Raw genomic sequence first — 25,633 nt, forward strand, 5'->3', positions numbered from 1 at the left:
TATACCCTCTAAGAGACATTTAATGACTATCCGGTATCCATATGATCAACTAGTATCACAGAGAGATGTGAAGATGGTGCAATGGAACACATCAACTAAACTGAACAGTTTAGTTATTTGCTGCCACTGTTCACACCACAAACAGGAATGCAACTTCAGCATAGTGTGTATTGATGTATTATATCTTCTGAGAGATGGATAATGGTTAGCTGGTATTCATGTGATCAACTGGTATCACAGATGGACCTCAAGTTTGCGTAAGGGAACACCAAAATTAATTACAATAAAAATACAGCTGTAGAGGTTATGCTTACTACATAAATAAAAGCTAGAATGTTTTTCAGTCTTGAGCATGTGCAATTCAGTAACTCAGTAACTCTACTACTTGGTAAGCATATTATGCAGATATTTGAATTTTTAAACTAGTCAATAAGCCACAATACACAATGCTTACCTTATAGTCTATGAGTCTAAGGATGTGAAATTCAGACAGACAGACAGCACGTATTGTGATTGCCCTGTCATTCGTGGACAAGTATCGAGCGAGAACCTTGGGTTTCAGGACCTGAAAGTATTACAACTGTGAGAGATGGACAAGTATGTATACATTGTTAATTCGAGTAATAAAATCAGAATGATATAGAATGGGACAAAGAGAGTAACTTGAACTACATTCTACACCAAAGTGAATAACAATTTTATGAATGTTAATAATTCAGAAATAACTGACAATAGTGAAATGACAAAAACTTTTGATCAGCAGTTGTCACTGTTACTTCACAAAGAGGTTTCAATGGTTCTGCAAATCTGTAGATATGCAAGCTGGGAGTAATATCACTGAGACAATTTCTCAGAGTCTGGCAGGAACATAAGGCAAGATTCTCAACAATTTGCAGCAGAACATAAATATAGTACAACCAACAGTGTGCGTATATAATTGCACAGTAAATAGTGCTTCTTCTTGCGGCTTCACAGCACTTCATGGGTCATTGCCTCCTTAAAAATTTCCTCTCTGCCCCATCATTCATCTTCCTTCTCCCTTCTCCATCCTCAAATTCCTAAGGCTCTGAGGTTTTCTTCCGCATCATTCAGCCGTCATATTTGTGCTCTTCCTTTTACTCTTTTTCCTATTGGTTTCCACTGGAAGGATTTCCTTGTGTACTTGTGTCCTCCATCCAGGCTATTCTTTTATTTTTAATGAGCCTTAGAGTACCAGCTCCCTGCATGAAAAGATCCAACTCATAATCGATCCTTGCTCTCCGACTATCATTATTATATCGGATCCCTCCATACATTTTCCACAGTATTCTTTATTCAAATAGATGAACCTTCACTCATGGTGCTCGCAGTTTGAGAGAGCGTGCATCCGTACATCTCACAGGCCTGCTTATAGAGGCCATCTGTGTTGCCCCCCTGTTGCACTCTGGTGAGCCACCAAAGAAACAGCACATTTAAGTAATTCCAAACAAGTGCTTGACCTATTCTTCATGCTGTCTTACTGTTGTCCAGTGAATATGTTCAGTGCTACATGCCACCTGTAAATAGGTGGTCCTCCATATTTTGTTTGTTCTTGGTATAACAAACTTGGCAACACATTTCAGTGTCAGTGCTAAGTCACCTGACAAACATCTCGGTGGGAGAAATACTCCAGTGTCTCATTGCCCAGTAGCAAGCTTGTTTGGAGCAACAGCAGGTTCTTGCCACTGCTCTCAATCACACAGTGTCTACATGTCTGTGGCAATCACCGCCCTTTCTGGTGTACGACGAATCGGCTGAAGATTGGGACTCGTACGAGACACGGTTACACCAACATTTCAAGGTTTTTTGCACGGGTGATGCAAACCGGTGTAGGGCTTTCTTCCTTTCCTGGCTTTCACCATGCATACATCAGTTGTTGCGCAAACTTGCACCTTTGCAAGAACCGGCCAGTTTACCGTACGATGAAGTGTGCAAGCTTCTCTCAGTGTATTACTGTGACAGAATGCATGTCATTGCAATACATGTAGAATTTTATTATTGTCAGAAATTCACACATCAATCTTACAAAGCCTGGGCTGCAGAATTACACAGGTTGAGCCATCATCATAAACTTGTCACTAATACCCACTGTGAATCCTACGCTGATCACATTATATGTGATGTTATTATTTGTCTGGGTGTGGATAGGGAAGTCTGTGAACAAGCACTAAAATGTGAGTATCTGACACCTACAGCTGTGCTCAATATAGCACAGTCCTTTGAAGTGTCATGGTCCACAGGCAATCAGATTGCTGCTGTGTGAGGAGAGGTATCTGAAGTTGCCGTGTTAGGCACGCCACAAATGTCCAGGATGACGGGAAAGCTGCTGCAGCAGGACAACCTTCAACAAGCAGTGTCGGTTGTGACCACAGCATCAGTGGGCTGAGTCACAACAGTGGACAGTGGCTGTGCACCCCCCCCCCCCCCCTTCTGTCTTCCTCGTACTGCTTTGTCCGACGTGAGCATACCGTGTGCCCTAAGCACTGGGTGATTTGCAACAAGTGTTGAAAGAAAGGCCACATTGCATTGGTGTGAAACTCCTCTTCAAATGTGGTAGACACAGTAGTACCGATGGAAATAAACTGTAACTCTACTACAACTGTTTCTCAGAACAAATTGTTTATTGACTTGCATGTGTTTAATAAACCATTAATGATGCAAGTGGCTTTACTAAACACACAAACGTATGTGAACTTTGGCTTCCTTCCCCTCAAACAGGTTTCACGGAAGCTGGTTAGCAGCTTATGCTCCTGTCTCTTACAAATCCATTGTTTTCCCTCTCACCTTCCCTGTTGTGGATCATTCCCATACTGCAGACCTATTTGGGTGAGATGCATTTAATGCTTTTGGTTTCTCCACTACCGGTGAGTTAAATTTAGTGTCAGATCAAGTTCTGTATCAGCAACTGGAGTCTCTCTGTTCTGTTTTCCCCTAAACTAGGTTGTGCTACCAGTTTTCAGGCCCACATTACCACGAAAGAGACTGCCCACACTCATTTTTTTCTGGGCACGACAGGTGCCTGTCGTGTCGCACGTGTCCGTCGAGGCCGAATTAGACCATCTGACATCGTTCGATGTCATTTGGCCTACTTCATCCAGTGAATTGGCTACAACACTGGTCACTGTTAAGAAGCTGACGGGTAGGCTTCACCTCTGCAGCACGATTAATGCACAGTCCGTAATACGTACGTACCCTTTGCGTTGCCCCGACACATCTCTCTCAAAATTGTCAGGCAGCCACTACTTTCCTGAGATAGTTTTGTTGGAAGCATACCTCCAGCTCACCTCGGATGAGGCCTCTAGGAGCCTTCTTGTTGCCACTGTGCTGGCGTAAGCTGTCGCCAGCACACGATTGGTAAAGACGTAGTGTGAAGATCGATAATAGGCGCTCGATTTTGCACACCTATCACGAGTGAGGCCAGAGACAGTCTCTAAAACAACACACTGCCAACACCCTCTCAATCACAAGTATTTAGGCTGCCACTGCTGACCGGACGATCAGTCACTCAGCCTCACTAACTCAGTCACTGTCGGACTAACTCACCAGTTTGGCATCTGTCATTCACTGCATTGCCGGCTCTGTCCGTATCTCAGGCTACGGCAGTACAGAGCGTCAGATTATAGCGAGATTACTGAGATTGTCTGCGAGAGGACTGTTATGGATGAGTTTGCACCACAACACGTGGACTCTATTAAAGTTAAATAATAGCTATCTATCTGTTCGTGTAAATAAAGAATTGTGTTAATCCACGGGTGCATTTGTGTTGTAAAAAGAGGATACCGACCACCAAACAACATCCTCTCCCTCGATTCCTAAGGTACGAGACCCTACAGTGGCAACGAGGATAGGATCCGACCCACACATTCCAAGCATCTCGTTGCTTACAATGGACAGCAAATTCCAGTGCTTCGACAGTGTAGTTTGCCTGCGGCTTACAAATCTCACACTGTGACAGTGAATTTTGCTGTGTTGAAATCGAGAGACAGTGAGAACATATTGGGTTTAGATGCCTATGATTTGTCTGGACTTTGATTGTCAGCTTTTGACCCAAAAGGCAGTGTCGTTATATTGGTTAAAGAATTTCCTGAACTATTTTCAGAAGGAATGGGAAAAGCTAATAGCTTTGTAGCATATGTTACATTGAAATACAATGCACAGTTTTTCCGGATCTGCCCCATTCCAATTATTTTAAGAGACAAAGTAGCCAGTGAATTGAAAGAATTGTGAGATAATGGTGTAATTGCTCTGATTCGAGCTAGTCAGTGGACATGTCATCACATTTTGTTGCCTAAGCATCTGGTCGCATATGCATTTGTGTTGACTTCAAGTCTACAGTCAACCTACAGACAGGAGTTGACACTTAACTGTTACCTCGTCCTGACAAACTCGTGCACAGGCTCGGTGCAAGATGTTACTTTTCTTAGAGAGATTTGCATGATGCCTACTTGCAAATTCCATTGGATGATGAATCACAGAAATTGTTTGTCATAAATAGACACTTAGGACTGTTCAAGTATTTGTGTCTGCCATTTGGCAGTACTTCTGTACCAGCCATTTTTCAACTGCTGACTGCAAAAGTGCCACTTTGTTCAAACTACCTTGACGATATTGACGTCCCAGGTCGTACAGAAGTATTGTCAGAAGCAGGACTCAAGTGTCACCACAAAAAGTGTGACTTTTTTCTAAACTGAAGTACAGTACTTTGGTCATGTGATAAAGAGTCAGGGCGTGCAACTTCCCCCCCTTCCAATCTCAATTGCTTGTAATCTGTGACCTGCTTGTTCCTTGCAATGTGTCTGAACTGCAGGCAGTACTAGGTAAGATGACACTACATTCAGTTCACACCGAATGCCGCTCAGATCACAGCTCCATTGCATCGCTTGCGTTGCAAAACCTTTTGTATGGACTACAGACTGTCAAGATACATTTCAGAAACTCAAAAATGCCTTGCTTAGTGATAGATGTTTAGAGAATTTTGATCCTGCGAAGTTGGTAGTTTTGCAAGTCGACACTTCTTCCTACAGAATTGACGCACGCCTCAAAGTTGCTCACTCGAGTTCAGTTCAATTATTCTCAGATAGAAAAAGAGGCTCTCGCTATTATGCACAATGTGACAAGATTCCGTCACTATTTGTATGGTCGCAAGTTCTAGTGACATATTACAGCCATTGCAGTCCTTGTTACATCCATCAAAGCCGGTTCCTACACACACTGCAAAAAAATTGCAACATTGGGATTTGTTCGCAGTATCAGTATGAAATTGTGTACCGACCTACAGGAAATCACGGCAATGCAGACACCCTCTCTCTCCTTATGATCGACCCAGACTCTGATTTTGATGCATCTACTGCATCTTTTTGCCAGATCAATGTGCAGGACTCTGAATTGCTGGAATCTTTTTCCCAGCACTACAGAAAAAATTGCACAGGCCATGGAAGCAGACCCAGATCTAAAGATTTTGTTGCATGTCTTGGCCTCATTCATTGAACAGTATAAAGAACTCAGTTGTGTGCCAGTATTTTACACATCAACATAACCTTTCAGTTCAACACAGTGTGATTCTAGTTCAAAATTACAGTGGACAATCGCGTCTGCTTATTCCCAAAGTATTGCAAAAGGATGTGTCGTGATTGCTCAACCGAGGACACGGGGGAATTGTTCGCACTAAACAGTTAGCGCACCAGCACGGTACTTGGCAGATCACCTCACAGTGTCGCACATACGTGGAAAACCTCAGACATCCAGAGCTCGGCCTAAAATTCAATCGCCACAGCAACGAGTGCACACTGACTTCGCAGGACTATTTTGGAACACTCGTTGGCTTATAGTGGTAGACTCTTTTAGCAAGTTCCTGTTTGCAGTGCCAATGGCTTCTACCACATCATGTAGCACAATACAAGCATTGTCCTCCATATTGTGCATAGATTTGCCAGAAGTACTTGTGTCAGACAATGGACCACAGTTCACTTCACTTTATCTTTAACAGTTTTGTGAACGAAATGGCATCCGTCATCTAACAAATGCTCCGTTTCACCCCAGTCCGTCGGAGAAGCACAACGCTTCATTCGCACTTTCAAACAACAGATGGCTGAGCTTTGCACCACCCACACACAGGAACAGGTGCTGCTCTTTCTCACCTCCTATCGCTACCACCCACAAGACAGACCGACACCAGTGGAACTTCTGCACGGCCACTGCTAACGGACGCTGCTACACTTACTATAACCACCACAGCATCTGACGCCACCAGAACCAAATTTGTGCACATCATTTGCCCACGATTTTGCTGTTTTTCTCCACTCAGATTCACAGCCTCACGGGACTGCACAGCATTTGCAGCCACCCACCGGTACCACCAGGAGAAGCAGACGGACAATGCGCCCTCGCCCCAGCCTTCCCCACACGCCGAACCGGTGGGGACGGACCCGTCATTGCCGTCATCGCCCGAGGACAAACCCTCGAGCCCGGACGTGTGCCCGAGTGACAGTTTTCCAGAGGACGTCTGCGTTACCTCGCAAGACTGACGGGAGATACAGTCGGAGTACACCGTCCTCCACAGTCACGGCTCCCGGCCTATCTCTAAGTCCAGCACCTGCCTCCCTCCCCGTCGTCATTCACACCTTCCCTACACGATGACGGTGACGCATTTGGGGGGGGGGGGGGGGGGAGGGGGAGGTGGGGAGAAATGTGCTGGCATAAGCTGTTGCCACCACACAGGTCGGCAAAGGTGTAGTGCAAAGATCAATAGTAGGAACTCGATCAAGTGTGCTTATCACAAGAGAGTCCAGAGACAGACTCACAAGTGACATGCTGCCACTGTCCCCTCGACAGCAAGTATTTGGGCTGCCGCCACTGACTGGAGGGTCAATCTCTCAGCCTCACTAACTCAGTCACGGTCGGACGAACTCACCAGTTTGGTATCTGGCATTCGTTGTAGTGCGCGCTGTGCAGATTATAGCAACACTACCGAGAGGGCTGTTACGGATGAGCTCGTACCACAACACGTGGACTCTATTACAGTTAAATAGCAGCTATCTGTTAATGTAAATAAAGAACCGTGTTAATCCACATGTGCATTTGTGTTCTAGAAAGAGGATACTGGCCATCAAACAACATCCTCTCCCTCGATTCCTGTGGTACGAGGCCCTACAGTCATTACGCCTTTTGCCCTATACCCGTATCGACAGTTGCCTCCTAGGCTCATTAGCGCACCTGCAATTTTTCAGTGTTTTTTAGAACGTGACAGCCACTGCAACCAGCTGCATCAATTATCTCAACGATATTATTGTTTCCAGTTCTTCCACTGAAGACCACATCAGCAATCTCCGGTCATCGTTTTCTGTTTTGCAGTCTGCAGGTCTCGAGTGCAATCTTGCAAAATCTCAATTTTTTCAGCCACCAGTTGAGTACTTAAGTTTTGAGGTTCCTTGCACAGAGGCAACTGTTACGTCATCATGTTGACGCAATAGTGACCTTGCCGTGGCCGACCTCCGTTAAGGAAATGCTGGGGGCAGGGGGGGGGGGAAGTTCTAGGTAAAGTTGTGCACTTCTGTAAGTTTTTACTGAACACATCCCCTGTTGCTCAGCCCTTGCACATGCTTTTGCATAAAAATGTGTCTTTTTCTGGGCCCCAACTTGTGACTAGGCATTTGCTTTGCTTCAATCTAAGCTTCAATCTGCTCTGTGTCCTGTGTCTGGCCACTTTTTGGCTTTGTCAGCATCTCGTGCAGACTACAGATGCCTCTCAGCACAGTCTGGGCACGGTGTTGATGCATAAATATGTGGGTGAGTCTGATTGACTCTTTGCTTATATTTCTAAGACTTTAACTCCTGCTCAGCAGCAGTTTCTCAGATTGAAAAGGAGGCTTTAGCTATTGTGTTAACCCTCAAGAAATTTCAGTTCTTCTCATACGGTGCTGAGTTCCATTTAATCACCGATCACAAGACATCGGTTGCTCTTTTTAATCCTCAGGCTGTCGTGCCAGACAAGACAGCACATTATTTGCAGTGGTGGGCCCTCTTCCTCTCCCGTTATCATTATCAGACCCGTTACTGGCTGAAGGTGCGACATGCCGTCACCTTCCGATCAGGGCAGACCCGTCAGGACGAGTTGCTTTGTTTCTGTTCAGGTGTTGAGAACTGGAATACGGTCAACGGTTTCCCATCGCTAGTGCCGTGATAGCATCGGCTGTCACTGTAGATCCTGTAGTTAGTCAGATCCCCTCTTTTGTGCTGCACATTTGACCAGAAAAACCCGCAGGTCGTGCCTCAGATTGGTTGCATAATTACTCCTCCCTCCAGCACTGACTTTCTCTGTTTGGTGGTGTTCTTTTGTAAGCTACAGAGGATGCTGCTCCTCAGTTCGTGATTTTCACTTCTTTATACCGTAATGTGGTGCGGCTTCTGCATGTCGGTCATTGGGGGATCTCTCGCAATAAATCTTGGGCTCGCCGGCATGTGTATTGGCTGGGCACAGACGAGGACATTATGGGGCTTGTTGCCACTTGCATTCACTTCGTTCTGCAACAGGTGGCCCCAAGGGTGTCTTTTTCTCCCTGGCCGACATCACAGCACCCGTGGGAGCATCTATATGTCGATTTCACTGGGCCTTTCCTAAATCAGTATTGCCTCATTGCAGTGGGCACCTATTCCAAGTTTCCGTACACGGCGCACCATCTGTCTACGTCTGCGGCAGCCACTATTTCAGCCTCGTCTAAGATTTTTGCCCTCGTGGGACTTCCGTATACTGTGAGTACCGACAAAGGCACGCACTTCGATTCTCGAGAATTTGCATCTCTTTGACAGATTAGTGGAGTTCACCATCTCACAACTCCAACATTTTTCATCCTCAATCTAATAGACAGGCTGAACATGTGGTTTAGATATTTAAAACTCAAGATGCGGAAGTACGTATCTGGTAGGTCTTCTGAAGCTGCTTTAGACCATTATTTGAGTTCGTACCATTTCATTCCTGTGGGGGGGACAAGAGCCCGGCAGAGCTGCTACACAGATGCCAGCCACGGACATACCTCCAACAGCTGCATCTGACACGACGTAAGTTGGCATCCCCGGCTCCACGACCGTCGTGAGCGAATGTGCATCTCTCAGCTCCGGCCTTCAACTGAACGGGTTTCCTGCCGTCATCGAGAATCACCACGGCCAGCACCTGTGCGACGTCTGCACTCCTGACGGGTGGATGCCCCGTCACTTCGACCTGCTGCAGCCAGCACGGCAGGCCCTCTTCTGGAGAGCCCACCGCCACCGATGTCTGTTACTGTGCCACACAGGTGGCTACCTGACAGATCACTATCTGGCATTCCTGCCTACGGCCCCACTCCTCGACTACCATCACCGGTGCAGCCCCCACTGCACCTGCTGCCGCCACCTCCGTTGCCGGGTCTTCTGTCGCCACTGTCACCGATGCCCCCCATCGGTGCCTCCGGCACTGGCCTCGACGAGGATGTCGCTACGGAGATGCCGTCCCCGGTCCTGCCCTACGGCCTCTCACGAGAGGGGGTTTGGTGCACCAATTTGACTCCCCGTCACTTCCGCACCTACTCGACGGTGCTTGCGTGCCACGTGCTGCAGCAGCCACCGTAGTCGGGCAATGAAATGGATGTCAGTGCCGTCCTCGGTGTTTTCTGAAATTCGTAATCTCCGTGCCTTGTGAGATCACCGTTTTTCTTTCTCGTGGTATTAGCACTTTTTCAGTACCCTGCTTTTTTGGTACCTGTACTTTTTTTCTGCATCATGCATTTTTCTGAGCCGTGTGTTTTTTATGTATGTATGTATGTGGTTCTCCCATCCCCAAGAAGGGAGGAGTGATGTACCTTCATTCACAATGTGCACGATTTCAGAGAGTGCGTGTCCATACGGTTCACAGGTTTGCTTATAGAGGCTATCTGGGTCATTCCCGTGGTGCGCTCTGGTAAGCTGCCACGGAAACATCATTACTTAAGTAATCCCAAACAAGTGCTCGGGCTCTTGTTTACGCTATATCACTGTTGTCCAGTCAATGTGTTCAGCATTACACACAACCTATATCTTACATGTTGCTGTGTGAAGCACTATATTTTGTACATTGTGTTTGTTCTTGCTATAACGCAAATATCCTGAGTTGCTGTTCATCACTGCTGGTTAGTGTCCGTGCATTACATTCATATGTAACCACTGGCCTCATCATAACTTTATATATGTAGTCATTCTGAGCTGTTGACTTACCATCTCAGATTTCATTAGCTTTTTAAATGTATGATAACATCTATTACCACTTAAAATACAGGCTTTTATTTCATTGAATATGGAATATACTTTATTAATGTTAGCCCCTATTTATTCAAAATTATTTTCATGCTCAAAACTGAAACCTGCTACTGTTCAGTTATTCAAGTTATTGTCACCCAGTTCTATGAAGTTTCATATATTCAGTCTTTGATTCATTATTCACTAGTCTCCTATGCTGTTTGGTTTCTTTCAGTTCCATCACTATTCTCTCCAATGACATCCTTCCTCAACTAATAAACACAATGTTGTCATCACACACAGCCAGCTGCACGGTCCACATACCTATGTACCCAGATATTTGCAGTTTTCATACAATTGCTTCTAACGTCAAACTGAAAAGCATTGTGGAAAGGGCATCCGTCACCTTGTCTGACTACTTCATCAATACTGATACAGTCAGTTAATTCCCAATCCACTGTCACCATTGCCTCGGAATCTGCCAAGGTTGCGTTAATAACTAAAATATATTTGGATGGAATGCCGAGCACTTTCATATCTGTAACATCTCTTCCCAAAGGAGACTATCAAAGACCTGCTCGAAGTCCATACAGATGTCGTCGAGTTTTGTATTGTATTTGCACGCTTTTTTCTGTATTTGTCATAGTGCAAATATCTGGTCCACTGCTGATCTATCAGGCCTACAGCTGCACTGATAATCACCCAATATATCTTCCACATATGATACTAGTCTATTACACAAGATTATGGATTAAATCTTATATGCCACATTCAACAGAGTAATCCCTCTGTAGTTAGAGCAACATGCCTTGTCATCTTTCTTACATATCTGTCTGTGTAAAGTAATGCCTCCTCTCCTTAGCAACTCTGCAATTATTCCATTATTTGCCAGAGATTTGTGATTTTTCTCCTGTTGACAGCTCACCACCTTTTCTTACTTCTGTGAGAGCAGGCTCTTCTGTTTTTGGTTCTACTCCATCCCATCGGTGCAATCACCCTCCACCATTTCTTTAAAATATTCTCTTCATCTGTCCACCGCCCTTCTCTTTGCTGTCAGCAGGTTTCCACTCTCAGTCCTATTATAATGCTCTTTTCTATTTTCTGTCTTCCTTTTTAAGGCTTCTACTTTCTTTTTTCTGCATATTCTTACTGTTCCTATCCTCTTTTCACTATGTATATGCAGCCTAGTTAATTACCATATTTTGCTGAAGACATTTTAATCTTGTTCCTCTCTTTATGTTGTAGCAATTGACTACATTCACCATTGTATCACTCTTCCTTTCTGGGTGTTTTAGATTCCCCTACTACATCTTTGCCGGAGTTATGATTTATTCTTAATACATTCTCATTCCTTCTCTACATCATTACTGTGCTCTACAAACTGTAATATCTACCTGTTTCAATTTAATTAGAATTATATTAATACTTACAGCTGCTGACGGACGTCGATATATATCAGTGGGGACAGGTGAAAATGTGCGCCCTGACCGGGACTCGACCCTGGGATCTCCCGCTTACGTGACAGACGCTCTATCCGTCTGAGCCACCGAGGGCACAGAGGATGGTGCAACTGCAGGGACTATCTCACGCACGCCTCCTGCAAGTCCCACATTCTCATCTCGTATGTCGACACACTACATTCGTAGTGTCCCATACCGACACACTCGTTACTCGTGGAAGACATTCTTACCGAGTCCCGTAAGAGTTCGGGGACCGTGTGTGCGTCCACACAGAAGAAGAAGGTCACGGCCGGTGTTGCCAGAACTACGTACTTATATTGATACGGTGTCCATTCTTTCGGAGATAGTCTGTTAACAAAGTTTCAAGATCCGGCTTTAAACCCCATATTTATTGTTCACATAGAGGTGATGAGAGTAAAATTAGAATAATTACTGCACGCACTGAGGCATTCAAATAGTCATTCTTCCAATGCTCTATACACGAATGGAACAGGACGAAGCCCTAACAACTGGTACAATGGGATGTACCACCTGCCGTGCCCCTCGTGCTGGTTTGGAGTGGACAGATGTAGATGTAGATTTGACTCAGTACCATACGTACATTTATTTTCAAAAGTATTGCAACATTACCTGTGGTTAGCAGTAACTACTCCTGTTAGCAATTCAGCAGAGGGCGAGTGCACAGCCTGTTAAATGGCTCATCTGCACCATTGCATTATGGCCTTACATAAGTGAATAACGATTATTAAGATGGCCTTTGGGACAGGTCAGTAAAATTGTGATATATAAGATAAGTGTAAATTAAGTAATGAAATTGAGAAGTAAGGTCATGGACCTTTGGGGTATTAATGTATGTTTAGCACACATTTGAATTATAATATTGCTTTATTCATAAAAAAATGCTTTGTTATGAATGATGGCCCTGCATATACTATACACAATGGCCAAGTTGAAGTCTGGAATAGTTCTAGCAGAGCAGCTGCAACCAAACAAACAGTTCACTACGTTACTGTCACCGTAAGTTGCACTACATTCACAGTTCAAATTGGGAAAAAAAGAAATTTGTGGCATAACTTGACTAAGGGAAGGGCTCAGTTAATACGACACACACTGAGGAATCAATAAATTATCAATATGGTAAGGGGAGGAAGTGTGAGGAGTAAAAATTGTACACAGAAGCAAGAGAGAAATGTAGTAAGCAGGTTTAATAGAATGTGCCACAGATATGATACACAAACTGTGGTGGTAGCCATTAAAACTAAAGCATTTTTTGTTGCATCAGGATTTTCTCTTGAAATTTCAACTACCTACTTTTTCCTCAGAGTGTGAAAATGTTTTGTTGGCACCCACCTACACAGGGAGGAATGGTCATCAGAATGAAAGAAGAGGAAGATTTAAGCACTTGTTTATCCTGCACACAGTTAGAGAGTGGAATGGTAAAAAAAAGCTTGAAGGTAGTTCAACGATCCCTCTGCTGAGCACTTAATTATAAATTGCAGATTAATGATTTAGATGTAGATGGTAGAGATGCAAAACAAATTGAAATTAACTTGTTTTCTAAATTTGTTACCTGCTCTAAAACACAGTCAAAAGTCCTGCAGAGGTGTTCATATCTTAGACATGTCTGCACTCTGACTGCTGGAACTGAGGGCTACAGTTAATTACATAAAATCATAAGTTACTAACTCTTAAACCACGATTTTTTTATCAGTCTTCTGAATGGTTTGATGTGGCCCACCACGAATTCTTCTTTCCTCTCCTGTGCTAAGCTCTTCATCTCGGAGTAGCACTTGCAACCTGCATCCTCAATTATTTACTGAATGTATTCCAATCTCTGTCTTCCTCTACAGTTTTTGCCCTCTACAGCTCCCTCTAGTACCATGGAAGTCATCCCCTCCTGTCTTAACAGATGTCCTATCATCCTGTCCGGTATCAGTGTTTTTATTTTTTATTTATTTATTCGTCAAATTCTGTAGCACCAAATTGAGGAGCAAATCTCCAAGGTCATGGAACGTGTAAGTACATGAAATTACAACATAAACGTAATAACAGATAAAAGTAAATGTTCATGAACCTTAAAAAGTCAGTCCATAAGCTTAAGTAAACGCTATCAGCAATACAATAAAAATCAGCTTAATTTTTGAAGGAACTCCTTGACAGTTTCGATTTGAAAGCACGTGGGTTACTGCTAAGATTTTTGAATTCGAGTGGCAGCTTATTGTAAATAGATGCAGCAGTATACTGCACACCTTGTTGCACAAGAGTTAAGGAAGTCCAATCCAAATACAGGTTTGATTTCTACCAGGTATTGACTGAGTGAAAGCTGCTTATTCTTGGGAATAAACTAATACTGGTAACAAGAAATGACAATCAGGAATATACATATTGAGAAGCCAATGTCAAAATACCCAGACTCGTGAACAGAGATCGACAAGAGGTTCGTATACTCACACCACTTACTGCCCGAACCGCCCGTTTCTGAGCCAAAAATATCCTTTTAGAATGAGAAGAGTTATCCCAAAATATAATACCATACGACAATAGCGAATGAAAATAAGCAAAGTAGGCTAATTTTTGTGTTGGACAATCACTCACTTCTGATACCGTTTGAATAGTAAAAATTGCAGTATTAAGTCTTTGAACAAGATCCTGGACACGGGCTTACTATCTAATATGAACTGTTCAGTTTCACTTATCATATGCCCATTCTGTGAAATTAAAATGTAGGTTTTATTGAATTGTGTGTTGGAAACTGTAAAAACTGAGTCTTACTGTGATTTAGCATTAGTTTATTTTCTACAAGCCATGAATTGGGGTCATGTACTGCACTATTTGAAACCAAGCCAATTTTGCACACAACATCCTTTACTACCAAGCTAGTGTCATCAGCAAACAGAAATATTTTAGAGTCACCCGTAATACTAGAGGGCATATCATTTATATAAATAAGGAACAGGAGTGGCCCCAGCACTGATCCCTGGGGCACCCCTCACTTGACAGTGCCCCACTCAGACACCACATCACAGCTGTTATCAACATTATGAATAATGACATTTTGCTGCCCATTGCTAAAGTAAGAGGTGAACCAATTGTGAGCTACTCCCCGTATTCCATAATGGTCCAACTTCTGGAGCAATATTTTGTGATCAACACAATCAAATGCCTTAGTTAAATCAAAAAATATGCCAAGTGTTCGAAACCTTTTGTTTAACCCATTCAGTACCTCACAGAGAAAAGAGAATATAGCATTTTCAGTTGTTAAATGACTTCTAAAGCCGAACTGTACATTTGATAGCAAATCATGTGATATAATTATCCTTACATACATAGCCTTTTCAATAACTTTTGCAAACACTGATGGCATAGAAATAGGTCTAAAATTATCTACATTATCCCTTTCTCCCTTTTTATAATGCAGCTTTTCTACAGAGTACTTTAATTGCTCAGGAAACTGACCATTCCTAAAGGAAAAATTATAAATATGGCTAAATACAGGGCTAACATGTGTAGCACAGTACTTTAATATTCTGCCAGACACTCCATCATAACCATGAGAGTCCTTAGCCTTCAGTGATTTAATTATTGACTCAATATCCATCTTGCCTGTATCACGGAGGAGTATTTCAGACATCAATCTCGGAAAGGCATTCGCCAAGAGACTTGTATGATTTCCTGTAGAAACTAAATTTTTATTTAATTCACCAGCAATGCTTAGAAAATGATTGTTAAATACAGTATATATATCTCTGATTTATCAGTAACAGAAATATTTTTACTGCAAACTGATTTTATATCGTCGACCTTGTGCTGCTGACCAGATACTTCCTTCACAACTGACCGTATGGTTTTAATTTTATCCTGTGAATTAGCTATTCTATTTGCATACCACATACTCTTTGGTTTGGTTTGTGGGGCGCTCAACTGCGTGGTTATCAGCGACCACATACTCTTTGCCTTCCTAATAACATTTTTAAGCACCTTTCAATACTGTTTGTAATGGGCTACTATAGCTTCATTGTGACTGATTCTAACATTTTGATATAATTCCCGCTTTGTTCTACATGTACCTTTCCTCTCCGATTCTGCACAGAACCTCCTCATTCCTTACCTTATCAGCCCACCTAATTTTCAACATTTGTCTCTAGCACCACATCTCAAATGCTTCGATTCTCATCTGTTTCTGTTTTCCCACAGTCCATGTTTCACTACCATACAATGCTGTATTCCGGATGTACATTCTCAAAAATTTCTTCCTCAAATTAAGGCCGATATTTGATATTAGTAGAATTCTCTTTGCCAGGAATGCCCTTTTTGCCATTGCTAGTCTGCTTTTGATGTCCTTCTTGCTCCATCCATCATTGGTTATTTTACTGCCTAGGTAGTAGAATTCCTTTACTCCATCTACTTCATGACCATCAATCTTGATATAAAGTTTCTCTCTGTTCTCATTTCTACTACTTCTTATTACATTCGTTTCTTCAATTTACTCTCTTAATCCATACTCTGTACTCATTAGACTATTCATTCCGTTCAGATCATGTAATTCTTCTTCACTTTCACTCAAGATAGCAATGTCATCAGCGAATCGTAAAATTGATATGCTTTCACCTTGAATTTTAATTCCACTCCTGAACCTTTTTTTTATTTCCATCATTTCTTCCTTGATGTACAGATTGAACAGTAGGGGTGAAAGGCTACATCCTTGACTTACCTTTTTAATATGTGCACTTCGTTCTTCGTCGTCCACTGTTATTATTCCCTCTTGATTGTTGTACATATTGTATGTGACCTGTCACTCCCTATAGCTTACCCCTACTTTTTTCAGAATTTTGAACACCTTGCACAATTTTACATTGTCAAATGCTTTTTCCAGGTCTACAAATTCTATGAACGTGTCTTGATTTTTCTTTAGTCTTGCTTCCATTATTAACCACAACATCAGAGTTGCCTCTCTCGTGCCTTTACCTTTCCTAAAGCCAAACTATCGTCATCTATCACATCCTCAATTTTCTTTTCCATTCTTCTGAATATTATGCTTGTAAGCAACTTGGATGCACGATCTGTTAAGCTGATTGTGCAATAATTTTCACACTTGTCAGCTCTTGCTGTCTTCGGAATTTTGTGGATGATGCTTTTCCGAAAGTCAGACAGTATGTCACCAGACTTGTATATATTAAACACCAATGTGAATAGTCATTCTGTTGCCACTTCTCAAGTGATTTTAGAAATTCTGATAGAATATTATCCATCCCTTCTGCCTTATTCAATTTTAAGCCCTCCAAAGCTCTTTTAAATTCTGATTCTAATACTGGATCCCCTATCTCTTCTAAATCCACTCCTGTTTCTTCTTCTATCACATCAGTCAAATCTTCCCCCTCATAGAGGCTTTCAATGTATTCTTTCCACCTATCCGCTCTCTTCTCTGCATTTAACAGTGGAATTCCCATTGCACTCTTAATGTTATCATCCTTGCTTTTAATGTCACCGAAGGTTGTTTTGACTTTCCTGTATGCTGAGTCTGTCCGTCTGACAGTCATTTATTTCTCGATTTCTTCACATTTTTCCTGCAGCCATCTCATCTCAGATTCCCTGCACTTCCTATTTATTTCATTCTTCTCCAACTTGTATTTCTCTATTCCTGAGTTTCCCGGAACATTTTTGTCCTTCTCCTTTCATCGATCAATTGAATTATTTCTTCTGTTACCCATGGTTTCTTCACATTTACCTTCTTTGTACCTACGTTTTCCTTCCCAACTTCTGTGATGGCTGTTTTTAGAATTGTCCATTCCTCTTCAACTGTACTGCCTACTGAGCTATTCCTTAGTGATGTATCTATATCCTTAGATAACTTTAACCATATCTCATCATTCCTTAATACTTGCATATCCTACTTCTTTGTGTATTGATTTTTCCTGACTAATGTCTTAAACTTGAGCCGACTCTTCATCACTACTATATTGTGATCTGAGTCTATATCTGCTCCTGGGTACACCTTACAATCCAGTATCTGATTTCGGAAAATCTGTCTGACCGTGATGTAATCTAACTGAAATCTTCCCCTATCACCTGGTCTTTTCCAAGTATTCCTCCTCCTCTTGTGATTTTTGAACAGAGTATTTGCAGTTACTAGCTGAAACTTGTTACAGAACTCAATTAATCTTTCTCCTCTCTCATTCCATGTCCATAGCCCATATTCTCCAGCAACCTTTTCTTCTACACCTTCCCCTACAACAGCATTCTAGGCCCCCATAACTATTGGATTTTCATCCCCCTTTACTTACTGTATTACCCTTTCAATATCCTCATCATACATTTTCTCTACCTCTTCACTTAGGCTTGTGATGTTGGCACGTATACCTGAACTATCATTGTTGGTGTTGGTTTGCTGTCGATTCTGATAAGAACCACCCTATCACTGAGCTGTTCAAATAACACACTCTCTGCCCTACCTTCCTATTCATAACAAATCCTACACCTGTTATACCATTTTCTGCTGGTGGTGATATTACGCTATACTCATCTGGCCAGAAAGCCTTGTGTTCTTTCCACTTCACTTCACTAAACCCTACTATATCTAGATTGAAACTTTGCATTTCCCATTTCAAATTTTCTAGTTTCCCTATCATGTTCAAGTTTCTGACATTCCACGCCCCGACTCGTAGAACGTTGATTATTCAATCTTTTTCTCATGTTAACCTCCCCTTTGGCAGTCCCCTCCCAGAGATCTGAATGGGGGACTATTCCATAATCTTTTGCCAATAGAGAGATCATCATGACAGTTCTTCAATTACAGGCCACATGTCCCGTGGATACACATTGTATGTCTTTAATGCTGTGGTTCCCATTGCCTTCTGCATCCTCATGCCGTAGATCATTGCTGAATCTTCCACCTTTAGGGGCAGTTTCCCACCCCTAGGAGAAGAGAAAGCCCTGAACCTCTGTCTGTTCCTCCGCCCTCTTTGACAAGGCTGTTGGCAGAATGAGGGAGATTTCTTATTCCAATGCTAATTATTAATCAAAAGTTAAGCAGTGGCGGGATTCAAACCCAGGACGTTTTGCTTATGGATCAAAGATGCTACCTCTAGACCACAGATCAACCATGAATATAAGGTTAAAAATGTTTGAACCAAAAATACTGATTATAAGACAAAATTTTTGGAATTTATAAATTTGTAAAACATTCCTCAACTGTGTAGATAAGCTCAACGACACTAGAAGCATGATAGGCAATGCCTGTCAACAGATGCAATCTATAGTTAGTGAACTGGTAGCTGCTGGTCACAAATATACACTAAAATGCCATAATGGAACAACTGATAAATCAAGTTTTATGAAACTTGACACGGTCAAGTTTATGAAGTATATGATCTTAATTTCCAATATAAAATTTATTTGTTTTGATTATTAATTTGTACAAGAATAACTAGTTTTGATTGGCTGGGCAATTGTCTCCAGATCATCAGAACCTCAACACAGTAGCTTGTCAATGCACATACTATTAGTATATGCTTGTACTGCATTTGACAAGTTACTCACTGAAAAAAGGTTTTAATTATCTGAAGACAATTGCTCAATTAATGAAAAACTGTCATCCTTGAAAAAATATGCAGCCAAGGCAAATAAATATATTGTCAAATCGAGCTACTATCACACAGTGTGGACTGGGAGAAAAAGGAAACCCTGACAAAAAAGGCAGAAATGAGGAGAAGAGACGTAGCAAAAGATCATAAAATACTTCAAAAATTAATTTAATAACTGTTTAATCAATTCACCTGACAATGACAAAAACCAATAATGATAAAATTTCTGTGCATTAAGGTTGAAATACATAATATTACTATTGTTTTTTATGTAATGCAAATTATTCAGCTGGGATGTACAGCCTCTGGCGTACAAGAACTCTCTCCTCATCATTTTCGTTTTGTACGATATATATTTTACTCACCCTGCCAGGACTGCCTTCAATCTTCGAGGCGATGCCCACGCAGCACAGCAAGCGCAGCATGAATTGCTTTTTGACCAGCGACAGTGCTCGCTCCCATTTGGCACTGTCTGTGCTTCTTGACCAGTTCCAGACGGCCATTATTTCACTGATAATAAATCTGTAACAATATCATGCTACTTAACATCCGACCTCAGACACCCATTATTACAGTCTTTGCTCATATAAAAGCTACACACACACAACACATCAGAGGGAAATAGAATCTTAAGCATAGCTGCAATTTCAGCAACTGTGTGACAGTAATCTCAGAAAGGTTGAAAAAAATTTAGAATCTTAAGCAGAGCTGCAATTTCAGCAACTGTGTGACAGTAATCTCAGAGAGGTTGAAAAAAATCGACTGACCAATTGCAAATAACTCTTCACCTAGGTTTAGAGTATTTTAAAACTGTCTTCTTCAGAACATGTAATGGACCCTAATAATTACATTAATGGCAACAAAACTATTTTAAACAGGACAAAGAAACAACTGTAGCCAAAAGATTGTATGCTAAGTATAGTCACTTGTTACATCAGATGCTGGTTAAGTACACTGGATAAAGCCAAATGGGTCTTATCATATCCGACGTCCATCTTAAAATAAAGAACACAAATAATCACAAGCCGTGACAGGATTGCAGCACTGTAGTATTACAGGGGAGTAGATTAAATGCCAAGTGTAGAGCCTCATTAACACACGGCTCTTGTCAACATAGAAGCTGACTTGTGTACGACAACTGGTTGGCTGATTTTTTTCGTCCACTCCAAATATAAAAAAATAGATTTGGGTGGGGGGAGGGGGGAGATCATCAGGGGGCAAAAAGTCAAAGAAATTTTTTAGAATAATGATATAAAATGGAATCAGCACAGCAGCAAGTGATAGAAAAATGTCAGTTTCTTAGCATATTTTGCACTTAGAGCATATCTCTCACTGTGTGCACTTGTCAGAAAGAAGGAAAAAAGGTTAGTGCTCTGCATCTCACTGTCAAAGAAGTTATTCCTTACAAATATAGCAAAACATTATGTCAATGTAATATGAGGCATAGCCATAAAGTTTGAATTATCACATCAAAAAAGTAAAGTCACTCAATTAACTTTTTGGATAGATAAAAAATCTACTCATCACACAGCAGCAGAACACAGATATAAAAGGTATTAAAGTTTGGAAGTTTCAGAGCCAGTGGCTCCTTCTTCTGGCAGAAGGGTTGAAGGGAAAACAAGAGAGGTGAAGGGAAAGGACCACTGAGGTTTAGGAAAAGACAAAGAGTTTGGAAAAATCGCCCAGAACCTGGGATCGAGGGAGTCTTACTGAATGGGACAAGAAGGAAAAATTGATTGTTGGGGCTACACAAGACCAGATCAAAGATGGAAAATGGGAAATACACAAGACAGAGATTACTCCCAAAACATTGTGCATCAGTTAATAAGAGTGAAAAGCTAAGCGTGTTGTATGTAATAGAGATGGGAGGGGGGCACCAAAAAGTAAGCGCGTCAGAAGATGAAAGATGTAGATAACTTAAGTGGAGTGAAGAAAGTAATAGTTACTGTGAAGATATGCTGCCACCTGAGACATTTATGTAAATTAAGGCCACCCACCTGGCTTTCATTTACATTCATTTCTTCAGTCTCCGTACTCCTTTCTTCACGTCCTATTAGTATTTTGTTCCTTTTATTTTCTGACCTGTCTATTTTTTTCCCTGTCCCCTACCTCTACCGTGTATAATATACTTAGCTTTCTGTTCTTGTTAATTCTTGCATGATATTTTAGCAGTATTACCCTATCTTTCATTTTTAAGCTCTCTGATTTTCAAATCTAGTCCATTGCAGCTCCAACCATCAGTCTATCCTTCTCATCCCGTCCAGCAAACCTCCCCTGACCTGGGATTCTGGATGACTTTTCCAAACTCTCTGTGTTTTCTTTAACCTCAGCAGGCCTCCACCCCTCTTTTTTCCCCTTGACCACTTCTGACAGAGGAAGTAGCCACTGGCTTGAAAGCTTGCAAACTTTAATATCTTTTATATGTTTGTTCTCCTGCCACTGCACAGAGAATAGATTTTTTATACACCCAATTACATTATATTTTCAAAAATTAATTTTTTGTCTGTTTGCATATACAAGTTTGCAGTACCACTACACATTGAAATCCCAGCACCATACTATCATAGCAGACTGCAAAGGAACCAAAACAAAACACTGCTGCTCACTGGTAAAGTGGAATTATTATATGCTAATTTCTTTCCTGCATTTGAAGGGGAACAATGCTGCAACAATCCCTGCTGACTTGATGGAAGATAACAACAAAAACCTACCATCATATGGCACAGAGATTAGGTACTCCGCACACTTTTGCATGGTCAAACAAGTCTGAGTGATGAAGAATCAAGTGGCAGGCCATCTATCTATGAAGTGAAGAAGAGGGAGTCGCAAGAAAATTGTGGACAACTGAGGCAATAACGGAGAAAGTGAAAACTAATATTTTTTTTATTATTTTTTATTTTTATTAATATATTTATTTATTTTTGTAGTTTTCTCATACTTGCATTATTCTTTTCCTCTACTGCTAAACTACAATCTTTATCATTTGATGCCGATTAACAGTAGAGGAAAAGAATAGACAAGAATGAAATTTTTACAAAGAAAAATCAGAAATATCATGGAACAATATAGAGAATTAAGGAGAATGGCTAACAGATGCTGGAAGAGTAAGAAAAGAGAGTGGATCAAGTTTCAAGAATTACAGAATTAGAAGAGCTAAAGGAACAGAGTGAAATGAAGGACTCAGAAAAAAGGTGGTACAAGTGACAAAAGAAGTTTTTAAGTGGTAATGTGTTGGCACGTATGTGAAGAACTCAGGAAAAAAGTTGTACCAGTTGCAGCCTTGATTAGTGCTGAGGTCTTTTGGCAAACAGTTTGCATTTCTAGGAGAAGCACATGTTTGCTGAGAAAAAAGGTGGTACGAGAACACTCCCTGTAACTGTACACGATTCAAAATGGCAAAAAACCATGAATAGAGATATTTGGTGCTGCATTATCCATGGCAAAGGAAGGTAAGACATTTATCAGTCATCTGCGTATGAATCAGTATTCGATATTGCTTATTTTAATGCTGTATTAATTTGTTGTATGGAAAGATTAGGTAATGATATTTTCATGAATAGTACCATACATATTATATTGTATTTCAGTTTTAAACCAACCTATTATTCATAAGGGTAAAAATCGTAGGGGGAGACCAAGAGATGAATACACTAAGCAGATTCAGAAGGATGTAGGCTGCAGTAGGTACTGGGAGATGAAGAAGCTTGCACAGGATAGAGTAGCATGGAGAGCTGCATCAAACCAGTCTCAGGACTGAAGACCACAACAACACAACAATATAAAAATTAAATAATAAGAATAAATTGTTCTATAGTCAATTAATGGAACATTTCAGAATATGTTTCTGACAACGAAAATAAAACAAAGGACATGTATGACGTAGAAACAGAGAATTTGAGTGCCTTACACTAAATTGATACAGACAAATATGTTTCAAGCACAGATGAAAGATCTGATGAACCAAGTTTGTGTCAAATAATGTTGAATCATTATAAAGTGTTTAACTTTCACCTATTTTATGCCAAATTAGTAATCAGTAATGGAACATTATATATTTTTCAGGCTGTGGTTGTAATGAAGATCATAAACCACAAGGGCAACAGAAGAAGGAAAGACATACCAGGACATGGGAACATAATGTAAGAGAACAATTTAAAAAAGTGGCCAGGAATATGGACAGCATGGTGGTAAGATTAAAGAGATAAGAATGTTAAATCAGTTCATGTATAACTGTAGGTATCTATGTGGTAACATTTATGATAAAAACCTTAGGAATATCTTCCACGAGTTATGGCTTTGTGTTTTTGGGAACTGCAAAACACATTTGTATTGTCTTGTGTGACTTTGAAACCTCCATTACAACATAAGGAAACTGTGATTCCATTCAAAAAGACAATTAGAGTGGATGAAGACTTCTTCTTAAATACACTCAATATTTCAAATGGACGGACTGCCAGAGCAACGAATCGAGGTAGTGAAACTCAGGTGTCTTCCCGGGAGAGGAGGGGTTTCAAAGGCAGACCATTGACATCAAAACCTCTTCTAGAGTCACCTAGGAAGCATATCAGTGCAGTTCCCCAATACACTAGTCATTACTCAAGACTACAGAAAACTGACAAACAGTACCTCTCACTGAATTTGATGATAACAAAAATATGTACCTTATACATAGAAGAATGCGACAGGTGTCGTAAAACACCTGTGAAGGAAAGGCAATATTGCCACATTTTTTATCATTCAATTTAATCTCAGCCTTCACTGGCTACATTCAGATACCTTTAATAACTGTATTTTCTCGTGGCCATAAAATTAATAACCGACATGTGCCAAATCAAAGAACTGCAGACATAATGGGAATGGTATCATTGTTAAGCCAAAAAAGCTTTGAAATCTAAGAGGAATGATCAGTCAACAGCCAAAGAGAGTGAAATGGGTGAAGAATTGGCCATTGCATTTGACCTTCACAAATCATTATCAATTCCTGTTCTAACCACAAACAAAGTATATTATGTGGCTTACAACTTTTGCATTCATAATTTAGGAACAGGCAAAGCAACTATGCTTTTGTGGAAAAACTATCACATCTCGTGGTTTACAAGAGGTTGCCTCCTGTTTGAATATGTTTCTGAAAGATCATCCACCTTCTAAACATCTCATAGCAAACAGAGACTATTGTGGAAGACAGAATAGAAACAAGAATAAGGCAAAGTTTTGAATTAATGTCATTAAGAAAGGTATTCCTGATGCTGTTAACAATAAATTCTTGGAGCCAGGTCACATGTACATGGAGGGTGATAGAGGCTTTGGCATAATAGAGAAACGTAAGTCTAAACTTGAGTATGTGTTTTTTACTGAAAACTGGGCTAACACAGTTTCTAAAGCAAACAAGAGCTTCAAGATTATAAAAAACACAATAAAATGATTTTCTTTCAGTTGATGCAATGGACTGCATTGTTTATATCAAGCTTTCTATGTGCAAGGATGAATCAGGACACCAATTGAGGTTGTCCTCAATTCATCTGATGTGCTTTGAGAAAAACAGGCCATTTGTAATGCTGGTGAAGTTCACCTTTGATCCTGATTTTGAATTCCCAAAGATAAATTTCCAAAGAAAGCTGAAAGGAAGGCAACCAACCATTCAATTCAGTGATCTGTACGAGGAGCCTCTTAAAATTAAGGAACCAAACTGGAAAAATCTTCAGGAACTACTACCTCTCAGTCATCCCATTTATCATAAATTCTATGTCACTCGAATATGATGGGAGATCAATAAAAGTGAGAAGAGGTACAAGCCAAAAATAAAGGCAGGCTCAAATAAAGATGGGAAAATGATAAGGGAGGAAGAACAGGTAGTGGGCAGATGGGCAGAATATCAAAGACACACTAGATAACAGCCTAGGAAAAGAACAGACAGCCCCACAGCAAGAACGAGGGGAGCCTGAAGCAGGCATTGATGAAGAAAGCTGATGATGCAAGAGGTATCTGTGGCTGCCCACGAGATGAAAAACAATCCAACCCCTGATGAAGAGGGCGTAATCTCTGAACTGATAAAAAGTGGTGGATGTGCTGTAATAAAGGAGTTGCACACATTAATATCACACATATGGGAAACTGAAACCATGCCGGATAACTGGAAAACAAGAATAACAATCTTCATTTATAAGAAAGGAGTGAATTGTGATTTATTAGCCTCATAACATTCACTTACAAATCATGTGATTATGGTACAGGAGACACGTCAAAAATTATAAACTAGACTCTAATATTAATTTTTAAAAATATATTTAGCCTGTGTAGCAGTATCTATATTTTTATAATAGAGGGAAAAATATA

General features: G+C 41.0%; 1 protein-coding gene across 1 annotated transcript in view; it reads right to left on the minus strand.

Moving 5' to 3' along the window:
- LOC126108402 (uncharacterized) overlaps nucleotides 1-25,633 on the minus strand; it is a 142,630-nt gene that overhangs the window by 59,050 nt on the left and 57,947 nt on the right. Inside the window, exons 3-4 of the mRNA XM_049913612.1 lie at nucleotides 19,666-19,822; nucleotides 455-565 (exon numbers count right to left, since the gene is read on the minus strand). Of these exons, the coding sequence (XP_049769569.1) occupies nucleotides 455-565; nucleotides 19,666-19,822 (268 nt within the window). The remainder of the gene's footprint in view (nucleotides 1-454; nucleotides 566-19,665; nucleotides 19,823-25,633) is intronic.

The sequence above is a fragment of the Schistocerca cancellata genome, chromosome 11, assembly GCF_023864275.1.
Source record: "Schistocerca cancellata isolate TAMUIC-IGC-003103 chromosome 11, iqSchCanc2.1, whole genome shotgun sequence".
In the NCBI taxonomy this organism is placed as follows: Eukaryota; Metazoa; Arthropoda; class Insecta; order Orthoptera; family Acrididae; genus Schistocerca; species Schistocerca cancellata.